At 44.7% G+C, this 10,561-nt stretch overlaps 1 protein-coding gene across 1 annotated transcript; it reads right to left on the bottom strand.

Annotated features, from left to right (window-relative positions):
• Window positions 1-480: 480 nt before the first annotated feature.
• LOC120414122 (tripeptidyl-peptidase 2) lies at window positions 481-7,894 on the bottom strand. The gene is made up of 8 exons (XM_039575150.2): window positions 7,665-7,894; window positions 5,460-6,096; window positions 4,320-5,400; window positions 3,923-4,268; window positions 2,798-2,903; window positions 1,613-2,741; window positions 1,367-1,556; window positions 481-1,302 (listed from the first exon to the last, which is right to left on the bottom strand). Exons 1-8 carry the CDS (start codon window positions 7,827-7,829, stop codon window positions 1,093-1,095), a joined length of 3,864 nt encoding a protein of 1,287 aa, XP_039431084.1. The 5' UTR covers window positions 7,830-7,894; the 3' UTR covers window positions 481-1,092.
• Window positions 7,895-10,561: the final 2,667 nt, after the last annotated feature.

Below are 10,561 nucleotides of genomic sequence, written 5' to 3' on the forward strand. Positions count from 1 at the left end.
TGGGGCATAGATCTTACTCAATTGTCAAAACCATATGTTTTAAAAACAACACAACATAAAATACAAACGAAAGTTTTTTTACTTGGTACGGTTTCAAAGACTGCATTTAGAATTAGAGTTGGACTGGGTCTCAATCCCAAAAGAGATCATATAAAAATTTTGAGGAAAAGACCAAAGGACCGATGAGGGTTTCACCGGGTAAAGTTCGCCCCAAATTTGGGTTTTAATTTGAATTGAACGGGCCTTTACAGAGCAAATAAAAATTAGGTAAGATGAGAAGCTATCTTTTATTTCGAAATTTGTAGGAAACAGACAACATTCAACGTTGACAAGAGTAGTCAAGTTGACGTCTTTTGCATGTTTAAAGTGCCTAAGAGACCTGACACTTACGTCGGGAAAGGGGAAAGCCTTTAAGAAATTATGTCATAAATGATTTATGTGATATTGATCGGAAACACGCAATTTAGAATATTCTCGAAATTCTGATCAGTTAGCCTTTATTAGTAATAATTCGACCTAGATTAGTCTAATTACAATCATCAGCGTTACCGCCATCGATTCCCTCTTTGTTAGTTATATGCGAAGGTATGGTAATCATGTTGAATGAATTGTGCACTTTTGCCCTCTTGCACGGTGGTGGATTGGTGGAACCAATTAACAGGTAGTTTACCGTTTTATTCGGATGGATGGCTTTCGCTGTCGCTGCCGTTTCTTAATTATTGGAGCGTAGCTAACGACGAGTGAGGTGAGAACACACGATATCGATTCTAGCATGCAAATTTCAATACATATACTATCTGAATTTAATTTGAAAATATAAATCTCTAATCTACACAACACGATACTTTTTTTGCAGGGAAACTTTGTATAATTGGATGTTTTCTATACTCTCTCTCAGTACCTTTTAAAATAAAATCGGATTTAAAGTCTCATCAATTTCAGTTAAACGCTTCGCTGAGATCCAGAATCGTTCTCGTCAGTTAATGGGTGTGTCTTCTTGGTTAAGGGCGTGGCTTAACCAAACGTCTAAAACAAATATGCATCAAACTCCCGGTCCGGAGACTGCGTCGTTCAACAACCTGTAACTACTGCTTAAAACAGTCGATAGCCCTGCGGGTTCGAGGTGACGATCACCTTGTTCAGCAGCTGTTCTACGTGGGGCCACTTGCTTTCCTGCACCACGCGGATTTGCTCCTCGAGCACTTCGCGCGACAGCTTGTCCTCGTACAGCTTGCCGAGGTACCGGAGCAGTCGGCCGTACTGCTTCTGGGTAAACGCGTGCCAAATCGATAGCGGCAGAACCTGGGGACGACAATTATTGCATTTTTTAGCTGTGGATTAAAATTTCAGAGAGAGCGTTTCCTACCTTGGCGTCACTGTAATCAATAAATTTGCCGACGTCATTGAAGATCTGTTCGATTTCCGTCAGCTGATCGACTTCGGCGTCGCCCACCTCGTTGCTATCCACGACGGCCTTGATGAGGCGAAGCTTGCACAGGGCGATTAACTTTTTCTGAGCGGCCTCCAGCAACTGCTGCTTCTGTTTGTCCATTTGACTGCAACAAGATAAATTTTAAACAATGCCTTCTAAAAATAGTTTTGTCTTACTCACGTCTTAATTTTAGCCGCGTTCGGTCGGTTATCGGTCTTCAGTCCGTAGTACGCAAGCAGCGCGTTCTGGTCGATATCGTTGATGACCAGGTCGGCCAGCTCGATGATCTTGAGCAGTTTCACCTTTAGCAGTGCCGCGGCCGGCGCTCCTCCCTCAAGCTTCTCCAGCCCGGCAATGAACGAAAGCGGCAGACCCGACTTTAGCTCCGAACCACCGTCCAGATTATCAATCAGTGCCAAATGAGCTCCCAAAAAGTTGGGATTGTCCTTCAGTACGGCTTTGTACACCTGCTCGGCGTTCTCCGCGTCCAGCTTGGCAATCTGCGAGACCTGATAGTCGCGAAGTCCTTCGCTGTACTCCTCAAACTTGCTCTTGTTCTCCTTAGGACTTCCCCCAGCCGTTCCATTCTTCTTGACCGCTGGACCCTCGGTCAGCACGTACTGGAAGTTGTGCGTGTCACACTTCTTGCCCAACTCGTCCTTCGCGTACACGATCGTACCCTCAAGCCACGAGCACTGATTCGGAAACGAAGCCTTCTGCAGCTTCTCGTTACCGATTGGCGCCAGGTAGATCGGTCGCGTTACGCCCGCCGGGAATGCACAGGTCGTAATCTTCTTCCCGTTAGCGATGGCCTGGTTGTACGACTTGTAAATGTCCACCGACAGCGTATTTGCCAGCTTGATGTGCGCCAGCAGCGTCGCCTCTCCGACCTTCTCCAGCAGCTCCTTCTTCTCGTGGCGAACCTGCAACCGTACCGTGTAGTCGCCCTTCTCCAGCTTCAGGTAGGAATCGTTCGAGTACGCATCCCCGCAGCCGACCATCATCTTGTTCGCGTCAAACACCATCCAGAACTGCGACTCGAACTCGCTCTCGTACAGCACGGAGCTGAACAGCGGTGCGTTGAACGCCACCTCCTGGCACTTGTTCAGGTGCAGGCTGTACGACAGCACGTTCTGGTAGATCTGCCGGCCCGGATGGATCACGTCGCGCGCCGTCAGCGGGGTGATCTTCGTGTCCGAAGGTTTTAGGACCATGACGGCCGATTTGAGCGAGACGGAGGGGAGGACCTCCTCGGCGGACAGCGTCGTCAGGTCGATTCGGTGGATGCCGGTGGCGCTGTGCATAACCTCTGTAAGGAGAATTTTGTTGAGACTACTCAAAGGTGAAATTACGAGTTTAGCCTACTTCCGTTGAGCGGAGAAATGCCGTGGAATTTGATGGTGTACTTCAGCGGAACCGTTCCAAAGTTGGACCAATACTTGGCGATGCAGACCTCGAGGATGTTATCGCCCTGGAAAAAATGGGATTTAGGACTAGCTCGAGGTTCGTACAGGATAAACAAAAATGACGTATTTGTGAATAGCATTCGCTGCAAAAGCAAAATATCTGGACTTTATTTTATTAGGTCCTAGAAACAAATGAAAACATTGAGTTCATTTTACTCCGATGGACTTTGGCATAAGGTGTGAAAGGGATCCACTGAATGTTTACATTTGATTATAGGACCTAATAAAAAAAAGTCCAGATATGTTCACGATCGACAGAGGTGTTTTGATTTGGGATTCAACTACTGCTGGATCGGTTCTCTTATAACACGATGCCACGATTGTTTCAGCAGTCCAACTTATCGCCCTTTTTGTATATGGGGCATACGACACCAGCCACCCACTCTTCCATATATGTTTCTCCTCCCATTCCTTATTAATCACCAAATTTGAAGAGCTCAACAGGTAACCGATCACTGTCGGTAGTCTGGCATCATTGAGCAATTCGTGTTTTGAACACCTTTGTTGAAAGGGGCTAGCCCTCTTTAGAATTTAGCCTGCTGTAGAATCTTCACTCCAGTCAACACGTCCGCTACATGCTACAATGCAATCTCAACTTCCGTTTGACATTTACTTTCTCGCTCCTGTTTGTCGTTCGTCTGACAGATCTCTCCGCTTACACGCTGAACTTGATTTACTCATTTTATGTGTAGGTGCTACTCTTGGAATAACCCATAACTCTACACCTGAAAACTGCCGTTCAATTTCACTAAGCTGTGGCGACCATCCACCAATAATAACCGAAGACACACAGCTGTCGTTCAGCTACGATATCTTCCTCTTCACCGTCTCCAGATCAGATGCAGAGAACTGTTCATAAGCTGCGCTACAGTCTTCCAAAAGTCACGACGATCTCCTTGCTGAAACTTCTGTAGATAGAAACCACAACCTGCTAATCATAAACGAAAAGAAATTCTAGAAGTGTAACCTTAAGAATCTACCCAAAATACGTCATTTTCAAATCCCAAAACCAAAACTTTCTTACCACACACTTGAACGGGTGCACCGTCGTCGCGACGCTGTTCACCGGCAGTATCTTTTGCGTTTCCTGCGCCTTGCAGTACTTCATCGGCAGAATCTGCATCGTGTGGATTAGGAACTTACCGCCGACGGTGTCGTTCGTGTCGGCGGAAATCATCTCCAGCACGGCCCACGTCGCGTACCTCGGCACCAGGAAGAAGTTTCGCAGAATGGTGTTGGGTTTGCAGCTGATCGCCTCGGAGGCGGTGTACTCGAGAGTTTTCGGATCAACCACGATCGGCTGGACCACGGTGACGGGGATCTCGAAGAGGACGCCTTTTTCCGGGCAGGCCGAGTCGTACGCTTTAATACTGAGGAGGGATTTAGAACGGGGGAACGGAGTTGGATTGTGGCGATCTTACCTGGCTCTGTGAACACCAGCGCTCAGTCCGGTGGGATCTACCTTGACGCTGATGGTTCGTGCCGAGTAGCAGAGGTCCAGGAAGGAACCGCATTGAATCCAGGCCTCGGTTGGAATGAGCGTCAGTCTGACGTTGAAGTTGATCTTGTCGGCGCAAGCCGCGTACTTGTCGTTGAAGAATACTGGCTCGATGTTGACGCTGAACTCTTCCGGCTTGGTCAGTTGACCCTGCCGGATGTGGATGCCCTTGGCTCCGTTGCTGCCGACGCTCACGGCGAATCGCAGCTTGTTCTCGATCAGTCCCGAGTAGGTGGTCAGGTTTTCGAACGCTTTTTCCACGTTCAGCAGACCGTTGCCCTGGGCAAACTTGTCAACGTAGTCGATTTTGGTGGCAGTGTTCCAGAGGGCGCGTTTAATACTGAATGCCGTGTACGGGACGTTCCTCTGCTTGAGGCCGGAGATCAGCAGGGCAACTGATCCGGCAACGTGCGGTGCAGCCATGCTAGTTCCGTTCATCAGCTGTGCCTTGGACATTGTGAACTGTGGAACGGATGCGATGGCCGCACCGGGGGCGCACACGGTCACGCCAAATCCTCCGTCGATGCATGGGTCGCGGGATGTCCATGTGTAGACGTTCCCCGGGAGCTTCTGTCTAAGGGCGTACTCTGCTTCCATCATTTCAGGGGACACGTACGCACCAACTCCGACGCAGCTCGGCTGGCTTATGTCCGGTGGAGTTCCGATGGTGCACAAAGCAGGACCGTGATTACCCGCTGAAGCGACCCACACAACTCCGTACTTGTTGACCAGTTCGCTCATCAGTTCACCAACCCGACCCGAGTTGGACCAGTGACCGTGCTCGCCGTAGCTCATGTTGATCACGTCGATTCGACGACCTGCCTCGCACAGCTCCATGACCTTGATGATGGCCCGAACCAACGCCGTGCCCGTTTCCATCGACCCTAACCGACCGTCTCCGATGGTCAGCGAAACGACCTTGGCTGCAGGTGCCACTCCGTCCAGCTCCGGATTGTCCGGATGGTGTCCGCAGGCAATGGACGCAACGTGAGTGCCGTGACTCGCTGAAATAATCAGAATCTTATGTAAAATTATCCCGAGTTGGCCACCCTTCCCTACTTACAGCACATCCCAACAATCTCCAGCACGTCCCCGCCGTCATGCACGTTCACCGATATCGACAAAAAGTCGTCCAGATTCGCCATCTGATGTGTCCGCCCGTACTCTCCCACGTGCACGGCCCGCTCCAGATCGCCGCACTCGGTCGTATCGATCACCGCCACCCAGCCGGCCTCGGTCGCGTACAACACGCAGTCGTACGTGGTCTTCAAATCCCCATACTTCTTTTCACACCCGTTCAAGTACTCCAACGTACAGTCCAAGTTCTCCTTCGCGAGCCGCTCCTTCAGCGGCAAACTCTGCACGGCCGGATTCTTCGCCTCAAACTCCGCCACGTCCCGACTGGCCCCCGCCAGCGTCCGCTTGTGCGCTTCGTCCCACGTTTTCAACTTGCAGTCGGCGACGATCTTTTCGCGAATCCGCGACGGGTACAGATCGTGCATGCTCTTCAGCCCCAGCCGGAACTCACCGGCCGGCGACAGGTTCTTGGTCTTCATGGCGGTGGACAGGCGCAGCACGCGACCGGACAGACCAACGATGGTGCCGTCGGCGGAGGCCGTCACCACTTTGCTGGTGTCGACGTCGCCGCAGCCGGAGCAGTCGAAGCGCTCGATCACTTTTACATCGCCACCGGGGACGGTCTGAGAGGGGGCGAGAAATAGTGAGGAAGTGATTGTTGACGTTGGATGACGTCTGAGTCAAAGGCGTTAGTTTAGTATAAGATGCAATGTTTTACGAACTTGCCATAATTAATGTTAAACACAAGCCAGAAGTGCGCTTCCCTAACACGGACGTGAACTTCAAGTACTAAGAAAGCAAAAATGCTTAAAATTCACCCCATAAACGTTAATACCAAATTCGACTACATTGGTTTGTCGCGATAGAGTACGGTCGTCATTATTTCTAGCAAAGGTTCAATGTAGTGTCAATGTAATGTCTTCATGGATCATTTTCGCAAAGCCATCGTCTAGTTTCAATTTTTTTATCGTAGTGTATTCACGACATCTTTACGATGTAAATGATGAAACTACTTCTTGTAGGTGCCTTTTCGGGCATTCATGTGTTTCGAGAAACGCCTGTATAAGGTATAAGTAAAAGGTGTAGCCTTCTTGTTCAATTATTGCATGTTTCCGTGATTTTTAACATTGTTTCTCAAATTTTCTTTATATACCACAAGCTTCAGCTTCAGTTGTTACAGTTGTACATCGAAATATTTTTTATTTAAATTTCCTATTTCAGTTTTCGGTGCATGTGACAAGTACGAAGTATTTTTTTCTGAACACCTCCAAAAATCGTCTCAGCTCATATGAAGGGCTTTGAAAAACTCGCTTATCGCCGCTTTTAGCTGCTTCTGAAGTGTCGACGGTTCCAATCCTCGTCATAACCTTCCTTTTCCAACTCCTGTATCATTCAAGTCGTCTAATTCTGTCAGGATTCAGACAATTAGTTTCAAACATGTTGTTTTTTAATGCAATTTTGGAACAAGCATCAAATGTCCTACAAATTCAAATCTGGGAGAGGAGTTTTTAGCCTTACCAATGATTTACAAAAGATTCTTCTCTGTAGGTTCTAGCATTTTAGGGAAATGAAATTGGTTTCTCGTTAGCAAATGACAAGAAACTACAAGAAACCTAAATCGCGAGATAATTGGTCAAATTCAAATCAAATCTTTCTCAGATCAAATTAAACACATTGGTTGCTCCATCCTTCGTATTTAGCCCAAATTATCCCAGATTCTTTGCCAAAACAGCCGATGTTCCAAGCGTACAGTTCAATGTACCCTGAATTATGCATTTGAATTGCACCCAGGACAAAACAACAGAACACACTCCGGAGCAAATAACTCGCTCGCTCGTGGATGCAACGTCAACTTTCTTGCAAGATAAGCAATATTATTTTCGCTCATCCACAAATTTGTTTTTCTTTCCGTACAACTTTTTTTATCTCTCTTGGCTCAAAAGCCCAGCAGTGTGGGCAACTACAAAAGCAACAACAATAAAATAAAAAATGAAAGAAAAAGACAATTGCGACGACGATGAGTTGCCAAATTTGAAACTTGAGAAATTTACAAAGAAGTCGCGGAAGAGCACTTTCACCCCAGTTTGGCGACCATAACCTACTCCCACGAGGGCCGTTCCGGAGTCTGTCGGGTAGATCAGTCAAAATTCTCGAAATTGAAAGCAAAATGAGCAAACCTCGTCCATCTTACCTCGAGCCCTTTGGCGAGCGGATCTACGCCGGAATCGAGCACGGCGATGGTCACGTCTTGGCCGTTGTAGGTCGGGAACTTGCGGACAAAGTTGAGCGCCCCGGTTTCGTTCTTCGGAACGAGCGACCCGGCAGGGAATTTCGCGTCGACGACGGCACTTTCCATTTTTCTAACTTTCGTGACTACTGCTACTGAAGTTCTGCTGCTGCTGCTGCGATTTGGTGTAGTTTGACAGATTGGCTGGTGGGATTGGGTGGGGTGAGAGAGAAAGTGCGATGAGAGAGGGTGGGAAAGAAGAAAGAAAATAAACGATTAGGCTGGTATGCACTGGCAGGCGTTACGGTATTTGGCACAGATTCGAACATGCTGAACTATTTTGAATTGTTTTAAAAAAGGACCACCAATAAACCACGTGGACACCTTGGGGAGGAGTGGGTCTAGGTCTCGGGACCATAGAGGACTACCGGTCTAATCAGTGTTTTGTACATCGTCAGCTTCGTGCAGTGTGTACTCGATCCGATGTGAGGGTCTTACGAAATCTAAAGAGTGTACAATTTCCAGCAATAATACAGAGGGATGAGACTTGGGGGGCCGACGATCTCCGTTTGCATGCCTAGTCCTACACGTCTTGCCTGTACCTTCAGTCGGGTCACAGTCTCGAGGATTCTTGCCACAATGTCGATGACATCGGTAAAAGTATGCAGCTGGTAGGACTTGTTCATAATCGTGCCGCTCGTTTCGATGCCCACCATTCGAATAAAGCCTTCAAGGATAATATTGACCAGCGCACAGGATAAGCAGTTTATCCGGGAACCCGTTCTCGTGCATAATCTGCCATAGCTGCTCGTGGTCGACTCCCATCTGACATTTCTCTAGGATTTGTTGGAGACAAATTATTTGGTCCGTGGTAGCACACACTCCAGAAAGCCCACTTGGTAAGACCCCTTGAGCTTCCTTGCATGGGGTGACAGCTGTCGGCAGAGGATTATGTAGGCCGCGTTGATTAGCGTGGTAAAATTAAGTACTAATACTTTACCACATAACGTAACTAGTCTGTGTCCTCAATCACTGTGGGCAAAACACGAAAATTATGAGAAATATTTCATTTAACTCACTCTTGTTCCGATACAAGCTGACCGTAAAACAAACAGACAACGTTTTCCAAGGAATCTTGTAAGCATTACTTGCTAAATGCAATTTAAAACTGAAATTTAACTCTAGTTTTTCACACAAAACAGCAAAACTTTTATCACGCACGAAATTCACACGCGCGTTTCATAATCAAAACAAAACTCTCTCGCGTCTCTCCCTTTCTCACAAACAAAAACCACACGGAAAACCGGCATTAGTCTTTAAAGACTTATTTTTAGCCTTTTTTGAAGTTCGGTCAGTATTGTCAGAAAAAGGCCTAAAAATTAGTCTTTTTTTGGGCCTAAATTTTAGGCTTTTTTTAGAACTTAGTGCAAAACTTAGAAAAAGACTAAATTTAAGGCTTTTCTGTACTATAAACTTTGGTTCACGATTTGACATGTCAAATCAGAAAAAGTTGAAAGTTGCCGGTGGTGGTTGCTGTTCGTCGGACGGGGAAGGATTTTGGCCAGTTTGCAGGTAAGTTTTTGTGTTTTTCCTGCCGGGAGGTTCGGCAGGAGTGAGTAAGCGGTCGAACGATAATGTCTGCTATTTACCGGGTTCCCAAATTCCGGTCCTCGGTACGGTGGAGGAGGACGGGAAGGCGTGAATTGAGCCGTGTTATTTGCGGATGGAGGAGGGAGGGAAGGAATTTTTTTTTTTTGGACGGCGTTGTGTTTCTGAGTGCTGGAGGATGTTTTTAGTGCGACAACAGAGGACAGAAAATCTCGGAATCAATCCGCCGGGGATTGAATTCCAAAATGGAAGCGAAAAAGGACAACGAGGCGGGAGTGGACAACCGATGGTGGCGGTGAAAGTGATGGTGGTGGTGGTGGTGGTTGTGTTAGTGAATGAGTGTGTATGAGTGGTGTGTGTGTGTGTGTGTGTGTGTGTGTGTGTGTGTGTGTGTGTGTGTGTGTGTGTGTGTGTGTTCAAAAATGTAATAATTTAAAAATTCAATCAAAAATTCAGAAATTCAGCAATTTAGAAAATCTAAAATTTTAAAATTAAAAAATTTCTAAATTTAAAAAATCAGAAATTAAAAAAATTCAAAAATACCAAAATTCAAAAATTCAAAAATTCAAAAATTCAAAAATTCAAAAATTCAAAAATTCAAAAATTCAAAAATTCAAAAATTCAAAAATTCAAAAATTCAAAAATTCAAAAATTCAAAAATTCAAAAATTCAAACATTCAAAAATTCAAAAATTCAAAAATTCAAAAATTCAAAAATTCAAAAATTCAAAAATTCAAAAATTCAAAAATTTAAAAATTCAAAAATTTAAAAATTCAAAAATTCAAAAATTCCAAAATTCCAAAATTCCAAAACTCCAAAATTCAAAAATTTAAAAATTCAAAAATTCAAAAATTTAAAAATTCTAAAATTAAAAAATTCTAAAATTCAAAAATTCAAGAAAAAAAAATTAAAATTCAAAAATACAGAAATACAAAAATACAGAAATACAAAAATACAAAAATACAAAAATACAAAAATACAAAAATACAAAAATACAAAAATACAAAAATACAAAAATACAAAAATACAAAAATACAAAAATACAAAAATACAAAAATACAAAAATACAAAAAAAAAAAATAAAAAAATACAAAAATACAAAAATACAAAAATACAAAAATACAAAAATACAAAAATACAAAAATACAAAAATACAAAAATACAAAAATACAAAAATACAAAAATACAAAAATACAAAAATACAAAAATACAAAAATACAAAAATACAAAAATACAAAAATACAAAAAATATA

The sequence above is a fragment of the Culex pipiens genome, chromosome 3 (assembly GCF_016801865.2).
Source record: "Culex pipiens pallens isolate TS chromosome 3, TS_CPP_V2, whole genome shotgun sequence".
Classification (NCBI taxonomy): Eukaryota; Metazoa; Arthropoda; class Insecta; order Diptera; family Culicidae; genus Culex; species Culex pipiens.